Below are 14720 nucleotides of genomic sequence, written 5' to 3'. Positions count from 1 at the left end.
AAATATCCGTAGACGACTGACTATTCGTTCCCCCGCATACCAGGTGTTACCCCGTCGAATCTGATGGAAGTGGAGGGGATACGATGTAAATTATCTGTGGCACCTAACTGCACGAAAATTCAAACTTGTTGAACTCTCCCCCGAAGTATTTCAACTGTAGACGATTTGCCCCAGCCATATCACACATTTCGGTCAGCTGATTCGAATCTTCTTGCAGAACTTTCGCGATTCTTGGTGGTAGGAAGACGTTGTATTCCCCCTCAATCTCGGCCAGAACACGTACCCCGAATTTCGTTTTGACCAGTCGTAGTCCGGTGACGTTATACACCTCTCCAATTTCGAATTCCGACATCTTCTTGGTCGGCAGATTCTCCAGGCGGCTGGCGTGGTTGATTTTTCCCAAATCCATAGCGTTTTCGATGAGAGTTTCTTTTTTCACAAGTACGAACAGTACGCGACGAGAAGACGATGAGAACAGAGTGACTTTCCTTTTTCACAAGTACGAACAGTACGCGACGAGAAGACGATGAGAACAGAGTGACTATCGAAATGAATCGGTATTTTATATACCATCCATCCCCACCACGATTCTTCCATCAAACAAGACTCGACCTGCATATCGAGGGGAAAATTTTTCGAGGGAAAAACCGCCCCCGCTCTCCATCCTCCCGTAACCGACATCTGGCATTTTTTAATAATTTTTGAAGAATCTTTTATGTGTGACAGATTTATTTCAACAGCTGCATCCGGCATTTATGATAAAATTTAGTATGTACAGATTTATTTACATTACCACCCCACTGCATTCATTATCGGCATGAGTTGAAAGGCTGCATTTCAAGGAATTTTTCTCAAGTGGTCTAGCGTTATCTAACTTAGAGCTTCCCGCCATCGAACAAGACCCGACAGGATTTTGCCCCCCCCCCCCCCCCCCGCGCACCCCTCGCGCACCCTTCGCGGACCCCCCCCCCCCGCGCGCCGCTGCTGCTGGCCCGGCCGGCCCGTAGGAATGGGGGGAACCCCCTCCTCGAAACGCCGCCATTGTGCGCCAGAACTCTCATATCTTATCTACTGTGCTCAGATATTGACTGGGATGTTAAGTAAGTATGCATCGTTTTTGCGTGACATTAAATCTGACCCAGCATGCACCACGATTTGTGAAATGTTTTCACAATTTGCAATATTGCAACTGCAGTTGCAACATTGCAGGAATGTTGTGGCAGTACTGCAGATACATGCTTGCATTTGAAACATTTGAGAAATATTATTATTATTAACGTTATTATTTATTTACTGGTAATAAATTACAAATGTATGTACATGAAAGTAAAAATTTAAAAACTTACAGGAACTTACAAGAACCTGTGCGTAGGACTGGTATACTAACAATAAACAATATTATAATAACTAACTAAAAGTACGGAAAAATAATGACTATAATTTCGTTGAGTAAAAAAGAAAACTATACAAAACTATACAGTACGCAGCTGCTTTCTCATTATCATAGTAATACTCTCACTGTGAATGGACATATTGATCTTGTAAGAAACAACGGGTCATATGACGAATGGATTTTACATCGTGATAGCTAATCAAGTTGATAATTTGACGTTATCTACGTTAGCTAATCACCAAATCCCAATAATAACTGTAAACAATTTTTATATCACTTTCGTTGAAAGTGTTATTCGCGAAACCTTTGACATATGTGCAAAGGTACCGTTTATCCAATCAGTGGAGAAACATAAAGTTGGCGCGTGCTCACGTTCGAATTGATGGTCGATATTCCATACTGGGGCTTCGTTGACACTTTGAGCAAAACAAAAAAGTATCGTGGATTGTTTTCGCTCACTCGGACACCATTAATGGAACTTTTAATTTTATACACACTACAATGTTATGTAAAATATCTGTAAAGAAATCGGAGTGGTGGGTATATGAATCTGAAAGGAGCAAATGAACCTGAATTCAGATAACTTTAATGGCGAAGCAAATATACCAGCGTATTGCATAAGCAGTCTAAGTACGATAAGCAGCGTAAATCACATAATCAGAGTCTGATATCGTGAGTGTAAATATTTTTCTGACGTAGGTGGATGACATAATGTCAGTGTTGCTTACAAACTACCAAGAAATTCGGTCTCCAGTTTTGGCAAATAGATTTTTGTCACCACCATTGCCAATGGAATGAGTGGTTACAGAAATTCTATCACAAAGAAGAAATACAAGAACGCCTGGTTTCGAAACACGATTTATTACGAAGCTCGTTTACTGAAGACTGTAAGGTTCATCCTAGCTCCCACCATCTTAGGAATCTTACACTTACATTGCACAATATCAATTGAATACTACACATTGACTCCATCGCATTATCGCATTTGGACACGCAATGATACTCCATTTAGGGCCATCTGCACGAAGTTTGCCTTGTCCATTACTAAAGGCACTTCCAAGTTTGGCCCAGGAGTAAAACGGAACTTTGACAACATCCGGATCAGGCCAACTTTAGACTGCACCAACCCGAACCTCATACCTGTGATTAAAATGGAAACAAATTAGTTTGAACCTGTCCTTATAATCGAAGGTTACAACACCAACGCAACGTACCGATACAGTTCCTGGGCCCCTCGCCAAATGGCAAGTAAGCGTACGAGTGCCTCTTGGCAATGTTTTCCTCGTTAAACCGTTCCGGGTCGAATTTCTCTGGTTCCGGATATAGGTCGGGGTCCCAATGGATCCCAAGAACCGGGACAATAATCTTAGTACCCTTGGTGGCTCGAAAGCCGGTTCCAGGCAGGTCAATATCCTCGGTGCACTCTCTGTTGAGTATCGGGACGACCGGGTACTTTCTCAGCGTTTCTGTGGATCACAGTTGAACATTATCTGGTGGTAATATACTATTTTACGGCATGGACATTGAAAAGTCCACTTTTTGTGGCAGTTTTCGTTCCGTAAAGTGACGCTTTATACGGCAGCGAACAAATTTGCGGAATAAAGTCTTTATTCCGCAGTTTTGATGCGCAGTTCGAAGTGCGCATCCCAAACTGGCGAATAAAGTAGCTTCGTCGAACATATCGTGACATAACCTCACTCTTCGTTTTGCTTTTCAATGCCCATACCGTGAAAAATATTGTATGTGGCATGCCCGTAAACCGTTTTTTGGCTCGGATAATTCCAGTACTCGCTTCCGGCTCGCCTTCAGCTCGTCCTGAAATCTTGATCCTTACCAAAAAAACAGGCGGTTTACGGGCATGCCACATAAATAGCTATTTAGAACAACTTACCAGAAACGACTTTGTGAAGATAAGTCATCGCCTTGATGGACTCGTAAGTAACGTCCCCGAATTCTTCGAGGACTCTGTTTATTTCCGCGGCTGTTTTCTCCTGCAATTCCTGATTCAGTGCCAACTCGTAGAGGCAATGAGTCACCGTTGACGATGATGTATCAAAGCCACCAACCCAGAAGACGAATGCTTGTGCGGCTCCTTCGTCCATGGTGATCTTCTGCTCGTCAACTTTTTTTTTACAGAATAAAAACTATTACAACTTTCTCGCATCTACTTTTTTTCAAGTAATCCAAAGTAAATCGATTGGCAAAATACCTGTCCCAGGCAGCGGTGTTTTTTCGTCGTCATTATGAACGTAGCCTTTATATATCAGCTGTATAACCAAGTCTAAAAAGTCTTTTCGAACGACGTTATTGGCCGTTCTATATTCCACGGCCTCCTTGAAAGCGCCCATGAAAAAATTGGTTACTTCTTCGTCGATCGCACGGAATTTAAACAGTTTATGCAAAATTGGAAATGCGAAAACAAATCCGGTTATACCCTTTCTCGGCGCAAAAAACTTTCTACCCATCGCCCGGAATTCAGCATCTGGATTCTCTAGGCTGTTACAATCAATGCCAAAAGCCACCGAGGCGATCACGTCGGTGGAAAACCTTTGTCGTGAGAAACGGAAGATCGGTAAGTATTTGGACATATTTATACCAGCTTAATGGAATTTGGGCCTCTGTAGAGGTAAACTGACCTTGCCATAAGATCTTTTATCTCAATCACTTCAGAATTTCGTGCTTTTTTCTCAACAATCTGAGAAAGTCTGCTGGAAGTCTCCTTAATCGTAGAGAACATATGTTTTATCTTACTGGAAGTGAACGTGGGAGAGAACTTGTTCCTCAAAAATCTCCATTTGGCACCAGGTAGCGAAAACAAATGTCCAGACAAAGGTTCAGCCTTCTCGTCGCAGTAAACTCCACGGTCGTGGAAGCGCGGAAATTCTTTTGTCAGAACAAAACGTAAGAGGTCCAGATCAGCGACGACGAGGTTAGGCCGGGTAAAAAAATAAACACCAATAATTGGATTTTTCTTATACTCCAAGTAGATATCTTTGAAAAGTTCACCTGCGACATACCAGAAAATTATTTACTCACACAAAATTAATACTTAGTTTGTCGGACTTATAGTTCCGTTCATGCAGAAACACTTGATGGCACTTTGTCATACCTATTGAACGTTTTCTCTCGGTGACGGGCTTGATATGGCCAAAAGGAATGACCGGCTCTGGAGAAATGACATTTCTCGAACTCCAGTAATTGAAGGCCACATATTTTAAGTACACATAGACAGATATGGCAATGGCAATTATTATTCCGCCGATTTCCAGGATGAAATAGCTGGAGTGAAGCACCATGTTTTTTGTTATTATATCTTCTAATGTACGAAAATATGATTTGAAGACTTCACTGGAGTTGTCAGGTTCTTCAACCACGAAATCTTCACTTCAATAAAACTTTTTCTCACATTACCGGATTACGTTCAGTTCTTGAGACCGGAGCTCCACTTCAAACATGTTGTTGGCTTATATACTTTGCCATCCCCTCTTTCGCGACTAGGTTTTCCCCGGACTTCCGAGATAACTTCCTCCACTTGTTGGCTTCCAATGTATAGCTATCTGATGAGCCACAAACATCCACGAGATACTTTAGTTCACAAATGGTGAGTTTGATTACAAATGTGTCTATCATACTTGCTAAGAAATTCAACATCATCTGGTTCATTCACACCTTTATACCGAAAAAAACTAGATACTCTCTAATGATCAGGATAAGCAGTTACTTTTTCAATAGAAACAGGATCCGATTAGTGTATTAAGTGATGATCGTTCAGTAAAACAGCAGATTTCAAAGCAGTTGGGTATCTCTGCTCAAAATGTCGAGTATAAATGGATTAGACCTTCTTTTTCCTATTCGATTTCATCCAAAACTTCATTTGGGTGTTTATCCCATCTCTATAAGGGCCTGTGCGGGAACTTATATGAAAATAAATAAATAAATGTGAGTGCTATCAGCGATATGTATGTACCTATATGGATAGCGTGTGCTCATAGTTTTTGACACTGTGTTATTGTGGTAGAGTAACCCAGTGGAGTATACATAAGTATGTTATTTTTGAAAAATGGTATGTCCAACATCCAGTAGCCATACGATGTGCTTATTGTAAGAAATGATCACTGACTTTAGACTGTATCAGTTTTACTCTCAAAAACCACTGTCAAATTCGCAAAATTTTAGTAAGACAGTGCAGTGCTCATGTATTTCACTTTTCATCGCGATATATAATCATTTCAGACATCCGCGTGCTGGTAAAGTCGCTCAATAGCGATGTGGTAATGTGCTGTAAACTATAATACGTCTATAGATTCTTGTTCACTTTGAGTACCCTTATCAGTTCCAATTCTACAGACAAGTTATTTAAGATAGATAATCCTTTTATGCATACATTTTTCCGTGTACGCGATTCACTTGAAATTTTGCATTCACAGGCTTTTGGGGTCGCTGATTATGAATTTGAAGTCAAAATTCAAAAATTCAAAATGGCGGACGAATATTAAAAAATTTATTTGATTTTGATAAAACTGTATGTTACATGGTTTTAGCGGTCACTGATTACGAAACTAAACTCGAAATAGAAAAATTAAAAATGGCAGATCTAAGGTGGTGGATAGACAAAAAAATAAAAATTTTGAAAAAATTCTGTAAAATTTTTCGGTGTGTATTAAGTTTGTGTGAAAATTGGCATTTGGATTTTCATGGTAGATGAGCAGAAAATGCTTCTTTTCGTTGAAAAGTACAAATATCGATCATTTGTTTACATGTGCTATTTTTCCAATGAATAAAGAAATAAATCTTATATTTTTTCGTGGAACAAAAAAACTCTGCAATTGTTATCAAAAATGTAGTTTAATGATTAAAAAGCTACAAAAGAAGGTGGAGCGTCCCAGCGTGACTTAAAGGGTTAAGTCAGACAAGTTCACTCTAGTGGGATGATTAGCAATCGCTCTTCAAATATCAGCTGGCGATTAATGTTGCAACATTCATTGAGATGTCACCATGCGTTACAGTGTCAAGAGAATCCCGATAGCGTCTTGTGGTCGGTCTGCGATAACCCTTTGAGTCACACGTTATTGTGCTGAGTCAAATTTTATAAGAAATCTGTGTTTTTGGGGTTGCTGATTATGAGTCTGAAGTGAGATTTTGAAAATTCAGCAAGGAAAATTATTGTGAATACGAACCTTGAGAACCGATTGAAAAAAACTGTGATTGTTGATAAATGTGTATTTATATTAAAGTTCGTATAAAAACGAATAATTACAATCTGGACACCACAAAGTCTGTAAATCAAGCTCAAATCTAAAATCACTCAATGAACCAAAGATTTCTCGCGAAGTTCTTTCCAGAACGTAATTTCTCTTAATAATTGTAAAAAATTGTTAATTTTTTGAACAAATTTTTAAATTCAGAACAATTGAATCGTCCTCTCTTTGGCTTGCACAGTTCAATACGAATGATTTTGTAAAACGGGAGGATATTCGGAACTTGGATGGTTTCAAATACAAGCACGCATCGCAGAAAAATTCACTTGTAATTTCTTCTGCCTAAGATTATTTTAATCTTTCAAATGCCTAGTCTATTTCTCATATCGATCGATCACTCTCTGCGGATAAGTATCACCAATTGCTTCCTATAATCTATCATCTGAAGGCTATATATTTTATCGAGGTCGACAGGGAGCAGATGATGCAATTTGTTGCTCTCTAAAGTTTACCAACAAAATCTGTGGAATGAAAAGTCATTTTCAGAAAGGCGCCAATGTAGTTTAAATTTGGTGTAAGGTTGAGACATTTTTCAAATCTCGTCAAACACTTTTCTAGTACCTTTACGTAATTCAATAAAAAATTAACGCAAAAACACTCTTTCCGAGTTTCTGAAGTCAATGACACCCAACGTCTTGCTGCGACTGTAACATTATCATACGATTTCGCTGCTACTTCATTACACGTGTAATAGCCCGTGATAATACTCGTTTCGTGTCGTGCGATAGACATGTGTGATTAGAATGATAAAAAGCGAGGTGCGAATTCGTATCATCATTTTATTTTATTTGTACCCCAAGTTATCTGTGAACCAACGCCAGTAGATAGGCAACCGAAATTACATCTTAGATCTGTACTACCATTTCTGAAACGATTTGCCTACCTTATCGACGGAGTCTTCGTCAGCTGCCAAGTCAAATGTTTTCAGAAATAGCAATGCAGACCGAGGTTTTTTTTTAAATATAATTTGCAGTATGTTGTTTTAGTTTTGGTTCAAGCCAGGGTTTATTTCATAGATTCTAATTAGGTGACAAATAATCATTATAAAATTACTAAGAATCTATATAAATGTTCTTTCTCGGACCTGAAATACATTTACGCCAGAAGTCATATCTTTTAAACTCTAAGCATTTGTTCCTGCCAAGTTCGAAATCGTTACTTTTATTCATACCAAAGTCACAAGAAACGAAATAACTTATTGCAAATGCTCCAGGTAATTTCCATTTAAAACCTTCAGAACTTTGATGTACGTCCTCCAGTTAATGTCACAGCTTGAAACTTGACACAGATATTTTTTAATGATTTGCAGTAAATTCGGGAGGCGTCCCAATGAAAATTTTCCCACCACCAATTAAGGATGACCGTGTTACTGTTAAATTCACTAAATTATTTGCATGAAAGTACTGTAGCATTTTCCATTTCCCTTTTGCAACTTATTATCGCTCTTCGACGCGAAGCTCTAGTTCATCTCTAGTGGTATACACAAAATTGCCTGAGTCCATTATCAGCGGTATTTGCAAATTTGGTCCAGGATTGAAACGGTATTTGGAAAGCAAAGCGATAATCGCAACCTTTGTTTGCACCAAACCGAACCTCTTACCTGTAAAGTCAAGACAAATTGATCAGTTTTAAAATAAATTCACTATCATATTTCAGAGTCATATCGATATACCGATGCAAATTCTCGGCCCTTCGCCAAACGGAAGATCAGTGTACTGATGTCTATTCGCGATATTCTCTTCGTTGAAACGTTCGGGGTCGAATTTTTCAGGCTCTGGATATAAGTTGGGGTCCAAGTGGAGCCCGAGAGTCGGAATTATTACCGAAGTACCTTTTTCGACGCGGAGGCCAGTTCCTGGTAGCTCAAAATCTGCTGTGCACTCTCTGTTCAGCATCGCCAACGGTGGATACTTTCTCAACGTTTCTGGAAAGACGAGAAAATATCAGCTGGAACTTTATTCCTGTTTTCAATAGTCCTCAGTTTAAGGAATTATTAGTCCAAGATACGATCCAGAAACCACTTTGTCAAGGTAGGGCATCGCCTTAACGCTTTCGTAAGATACGCCTCCGAATTCTTCAAGAACTGTGTTTATTTCCTTCGCCAGTTTATCCTGCATTTCCTGATGCAATACCATTTCGTAAAGACAATGGGTGACGGTTGAAGAGGTAGTCTCAAAGCCGGCTGCCCAGAAGACGAAGGCCTGTGCAGCTCCTTCGATAAGGGTGATTCTCTTGGTATCAGACTCTGCTTGATGAAAAAAAAAAAATGTTTGAGTACCTTAATAATTTTTATTCTTTGAATAGAAATCGGTCGGAATATTACCTGACGATGGCGATGTTTTTTTTCGATCATCATTCTGCACGTAACTTCGGTCCACCAGTTGCATGACCAGGTCTAAGAAGTCCTTTCTGACCACGTTGTTGGCCGTCCTGTAGTCCACCGTTTCCTTGAATGCACCTATGAAGAAGTCCGCTATTTCCTTGTCAACTGCACGAATATGGAATAAATCCAACAGGGATGGGACCATAACTGAGACCATATTTTTTAGTGGTTTGTTTTGAAAAATCTTCCGTCCCCATTTTCGAAATCCTGTATCAGGATTCTCGATGCTGTTACACTGTATTCCGAAAGCCGCAGAGGCTATAACGTCAGTGGCGTACCTGGAACAAACCCAATGGGATATCGTTATTGCTCGCCGATGGTCACACATTCACCGACGAATGATCGACTAACCTTGCTATGAGATCCTTGACCTGTACCAATTCGGAATTCTTGGCTTTTCTTTCGACGTACACGGCCAGTGTCTCGGAACATTCTTTGATCGTGAAAAACATCTGCTTCATTTTACTCGCAGTGAAAGTAGGGGTGAACTTGGTCCTTAAGTATTTCCACTTTTCGCCAGGCACAACAAACAAGTGCAGCGACAAGGGGTCAACCTTCTCATTGGAGTGTAAACCACGATCATGAAGTGCCCGAAGGCCTTTGTCAGCACAAGGCGTATCAGGTCCGGGTCGTTGATAACGAGGCTCGGCCTGTGAAACATGTAGAGACCGACGACCGGGCTTCCTTTGAACTTCGAGTAGGCATCGTGGAAGACTTCACCTGTAATTTATAATCTTCGAGATTTTTTCTTTCGTGCCTTCCAATAATAATACTTTTTCGTACCGATTGATCGCCGCCCGGCAAAGACGGGTCCCAAGTTGCCGAGAGGAAATATCGGCTTGACGTAATCAATGTTTCTCGAACTCCAGTAGTTGTAGACTACATATTTCATGTAGAAGTACGTGCTGAAGATAATGGCGATTAATAATGCCAAAAAATCGACGACCAAGTATGCGGAAAGAAACCCCATTTTTACAAAGAAATTCCACCACCTCACCTTCCGTTTTTCAAATCTTCTTTCAACACTTTCCAAACGCTATCACATAACCTAAGCAAAAAACCGCGGAAATACTTGCCGCGTGCATTGATCGTACAGTGAATGACCGTGGCCTCAGGCTGCGTAACCATTTCAGATACCAAGCTTCGTTTGTGTTGGAGATAAGTCTGAGTGGGACAGTCGAATAGCAATGTGCGAGTCGCTTTTTTTATCAATTAAAGATCAGTCGTGATGACTTGAGGCTACTGCTAAGGTTATCCGTTATTCGGGCGATTTCAGATAAAATCGAGCAAACGAGACTATTTTTGCTGTAACCCGTACCGGTATTTTTTGATTTTCTCAATGAATCAATAACGTATTGGACGGATCAACTGTAATTTTGGAAGTAACGTTGTGCCGTAATAACCTTCCGAATAATTGAATTCCTGAGAATCTCCGATTTTTCAGATTCACGTAGCTTCTAATCTGCAAGCTCTGTGCAAAAATTTCATCCATAAAAGTATTGCTGTTGTCTATGAAAACTTTTTTATATTATTGTTCTCATTTTAAAAGGTACTCGGTTTTTTTTACTCAATTTGAATTTTCTACAATTTCTAGAAACGATTTTATCGACCGACCATAATTGAAAGTTTGGAAGAATTCTGAAAAATCCTGCGTCGGATATCAAAATTCTTAAGCTTGGACGCGGAGTGAGCCGATTTTCTCTTCTTACTGTTTTCAAGCTTGTTCCGGAAAAAAACTTTAAAACATTAGGAGCAAAAGTGACTTTTTTATGGAAGGCTGCTGAAATATTCTTATCTGTCACACCGGATTTTTGAAATTTTCTTTCAGATTTTTCGGAACCGTATTACCATTTGTAATTTTTTAATCAGCAAAATGGAAGAGAAACAAAAATCTTACGAAAGATCTTCAAAAATCCAATGTGACATAAAAAAAATGATTCAGCAACCCTCCATAGTAAAATGACTTTCACTTTCAATTTTCTTAACGTTTTTTTCGGGAAAAGCTTAAGAACAATAAGAACGGAAAATCGGCCCACTCCGAGTCCAAGCTTGAAAATTTTAATATCTAACACAGAATTTTTCAGAAATTTTTCAAATTTCTAATTTTGGTCGGTCGATGAAACCGTTTCTAAAAATTATAAAAAATTTAAATTAAATAGAAGAAAAAAAAACCGAACACCTTTCAAAATAACCTGAGAGGTCAAGGGTAAAACCCAGGTCGAATTGGCGTGGAATGCCCCATATATACTGATCGCTGTCAGGCTTCGCTTCATTGACTCTTACTACGTAGCAAGTAATTAATGATAAATCCCTAAAAATTTATAAAAACGCCCTTTCTTGGACCTCAAATATTTTCACCATAAATTATATTTCTTGGTTATGTAACTAATACATTTTCAAAAAAAGAAACCAATTCTGAAATTAGAATGAATAAATCTGTAAATGTTACCAACTTCGATTCCTGAACGATGCCTGCGTTGTAAAAACGATGTTACTACATTCAGCATGACTTGTGTATCTGCTGATTACAGTCGTTGAAAGTGGGAATGGATATGAGTTGTTGCTGAGTGCTCGGTGGGAAACGTTGGACAAATATTTATCATTTCGTGTGAAAAATAATATCGTTTTGGTTTTTTATTGGCTGAATAATTCAAATCAAAGATTTTCTTTATTTTTAAAATATAGCACTCTACTAGCTGCAAAATCAAACTCTCTTTCTAAAAATAATAATTTTCATCTGTTTAATATCACTCGACATATAATATTCACGTAAGCAAATCCCAGGTACAAAATCTCTTAACGACTTACGCTAGCGAAATTGTTAAATCGTTATTACTACGGAGACTACCAAGACTATAGAAAAAAACTTTAAGGGGGGCGTACATATTTTTGCACTGTTTTGATGCATGAAAGAAAAAATATTTATTTATAATCCGTTTATTTATAATCTCGATGAAATGTGATTTTTGATTTTTATTACACTTTTCAAGTATTGGGAATAAATTATTCTACAGCACGTGATTTCACCCTACCGGTTTACAACCTTCTAAACCGCTTCAAGGTTTCGGGTAACGAAGCTTTCAGACATTGCATCGAAATGACAAAATTCACTTAACAATATCGAACGAGTTTGTCCAAAAATGAGGGCAATCGGGTATAACATTTATTGTCGTCAAAAATAATGCAGCAGTAGCATTAGAACCTTAATTTTAAACTCGGTTCACTCAGTTACAGTAATATACAATAACCTTTATGGTAATGCTGTCGTGATCTTATCGCTCTTCGATGCGAAGCACTATTCCATTAGAGTCAGCGCAGTGCACGAGATTTCCTTTGTCCATTGACATCGGTACTTTCAGATTTGGTCCAGGTTTGAAACGGTATTTGGAAAGCAAACAGATGATCGCAACCTTCGTCTGCACTAAACCGAACCTCATGCCTGCGAAAAGAACAGAAATGGGTCAGTTTATATCCATTCCAATAAGTCATGTTTCGGAGCCACAAGATCAACTTACCAATGCAGTTTCTCGGCCCTTCGCCAAACGGCAAATAAGTGTACTGATGTCTACTTGCGACATTCTCTTCGTTAAAACGTTCGGGGTCGAAAGTTTCTGGATCTGGGTAAATGTCTGGGTCCGATTGGATCCCGAGGACTGGGATGACTATCGGAGTCCCTTTTTCCAAGCGGATTCCAGTGCCGGGCAGTTCAAACTCTTTTGTGCACTCTCTGTTCAGAATCGGTACTGATGGATACTTTCTCAACGTTTCTGGAAAAATCGAGATTCGTCACGTGACTCGGTGGTTGGGGTTGGTTGAATTATTATCGAATGAAACCAACCATCCACGACTTTGTCAAGGTATGACATCGCCTTAACGCTGTCGTAAGATACCTCTCCGAATTCTTCAAGAACTTTGTTTATTTCTTCGGCCACTTTGTCTTGCAGCTCTTGATTCAACGCCAACTCGTAAAGACAGTGAGTCACAGTTGATGAAGATGTCTCGAAGCCAGCCAACCAGAAGACGAATGCCTGAGCAGCTCCTTCCGCCATTGTGATTTTCTGAGTGTCAATTGCTACGCGCGGAAAATAATTTTCAGTTTGTTTTTCCATTTCGATTATTTAAAAATGAAGAAAGCGAAAGGTTACCTGATGGTTGCACCGCCTTTTTCTCGTCATTTTGCACGTAGCCTTTGTTCATCAGCTGTATGATGAGGTCCAAGAAGTCCTTTCGAACTATGTTATTGGCTTGCCTGTACGCGACTGTTTCCTTGAATGCACTGATAAAGAACTTGCTAACATCCTTGTCGGTTGTGGGAATACGAAGTGCTTTAAATATAGATGGGGCGAAAAGTCCTAGAAAATTTGTCAACGGTCTGCTTGCAAAAGCTTTTCGACCCATCCTTCGAAATTCCACATCAGGATTTTCAATGCTTTTGCAGTCAATACCGAAAGCCACCGAGGCTATAACATCGGTGGCAAACCTTGATTGAAAAAAACAAGGTGTCGTTAAAGTAATTTCTATAAATTTTTGGAATTATCCAATTAATGATAAACCAACCTTGCTACGAGATCTTTCACCTCGACCAATTCCGAATTCTTAGCTTTATCGGCCACAAACGCGGCGAGTGTCTCAGAACAATCTTTGACGGTGAAAAACATTTGCTTCATTTTGCTTGAAGTGAATGTAGGGGTGAACTTGGTCCTCAAGAATCTCCATTTAGCACCAGGGACGTTAAACAGATGTAACGACAAAGGGTCAATCTTTTCCTCCGAAAATACTCCACGGTCGTGAAAGTGCCCGAAATCCTTTGTAAGGACATGGCGTATGAGTTCGGGGTCGCAGATCACTAGTCCAGGCTTGTGAAAGGTGTAAACACCGAAGACGCGGTTTTTCTTGAACTTCAAGTAAGTATCGCGGAAAAATTCACCTGTAATAGAGTTACAAAGTTGGTGTTACAGTGTTTCGAAATTAATTCGGATCCAGAGTAGGTAAATATGAAGCTGATGGTAGCAGCCAAATGTGTTAAACTTTTTGGAAATAGAAAAATGCGGTCAGTTTTATCCTCGTAATTCCAGAAAAGCGTCGGAGGTTCAAGGTGTTGCACAAAATTTTCATTTTTTGACTTCACCACCTCATTTAAACGAAGATTAGAACTTTTAGCTGCTAATTCTCGCTGCTAGCTTCAGTCTCGTAAAGTACATTTCTGTCAGAAAAGTTTTGCCACTCACCTATTGAATTTTTCACTGAAAATACAGGCCACATACTGCCAAAAGGAAAAATTGTCTCACAAGATACGACATTTCTTGAGCTCCAGTAGTTGAAAGCCACATACTTGAAGTAGATGTAAATGGCAGAGAGGAGCGCAATTATTATCCCCAAAAATTCAACTATGAAGAACGCCGAGTAAAGCGCCATGGTTTTGATATCTGATACCAGTCAGAGGGCTGAGAATATTCGATAAAATTTTATAATTTTTGGAAAAAAATATCCAAGGTTAATCTGGAAATACTTGCAATTTATTTTTATGGCCTTCTGAGGCAATGTTGAGGAAAATGAGATCTGCATAAACTCACCGATAATTTGATATTCTTCACCTATTCTGCGATGCGATGGATTTTTCTTACTTTCCTTGACTGCTGATTGCAAATTTCTTGCAGCGGTTTTCTTTATACAAGCGTACGCTGCT

At 39.3% G+C, this 14720-nt stretch overlaps 2 protein-coding genes across 2 annotated transcripts; both read right to left on the bottom strand.

Moving 5' to 3' along the window:
* Positions 1–1714: 1714 nt before the first annotated feature.
* On the bottom strand, positions 1715–14656 carry LOC124414466. The gene is given in 15 exon segments (XM_046895414.1): positions 1715–1735; positions 2311–2533; positions 2608–2859; positions 3285–3515; positions 3603–3940; positions 4030–4399; positions 4503–4777; positions 4866–5028; positions 8090–8251; positions 8324–8612; positions 8673–8896; positions 8975–9312; positions 13592–13961; positions 14263–14478; positions 14608–14656. Coding segments are annotated over 13 exon segments (3363 nt in total). The 5' UTR covers positions 14450–14478; positions 14608–14656; the 3' UTR covers positions 1715–1735; positions 2311–2369.
* Positions 9395–10032, bottom strand: LOC124414550 (cytochrome P450 6k1-like). Its single transcript, XM_046895514.1, has 2 exons — positions 9818–10032; positions 9395–9754 (listed from the first exon to the last, which is right to left on the bottom strand). The coding sequence occupies exons 1-2, from the start codon at positions 10002–10004 to the stop codon at positions 9531–9533; spliced, it is 411 nt and encodes a 136-aa protein (XP_046751470.1). The 5' UTR covers positions 10005–10032; the 3' UTR covers positions 9395–9530.
* Positions 14657–14720: the final 64 nt, after the last annotated feature.

This window comes from Diprion similis, chromosome 14, assembly GCF_021155765.1.
Source record: "Diprion similis isolate iyDipSimi1 chromosome 14, iyDipSimi1.1, whole genome shotgun sequence".
NCBI lineage: Eukaryota > Metazoa > Arthropoda > Insecta > Hymenoptera > Diprionidae > Diprion > Diprion similis.
This window is presented reverse-complemented; position numbering and strand designations above follow the sequence as displayed.

What these genes read in the sequence shown, in the direction of transcription:
- LOC124414550 (XM_046895514.1), bottom strand. Translation starts at nt 10,004, where the DNA reads ATGGGGTTTCTTTCCGCATACTTGGTCGTCGATTTTTTGGCATTATTA. An exon ending in TGCCGGGCGGCGATCAATCG is followed by an intron (nt 9,755 to 9,817) that starts GTACGAAAAAGT and finishes TATAAATTACAG; the next exon opens with GTGAAGTCTTCCACGATGCC.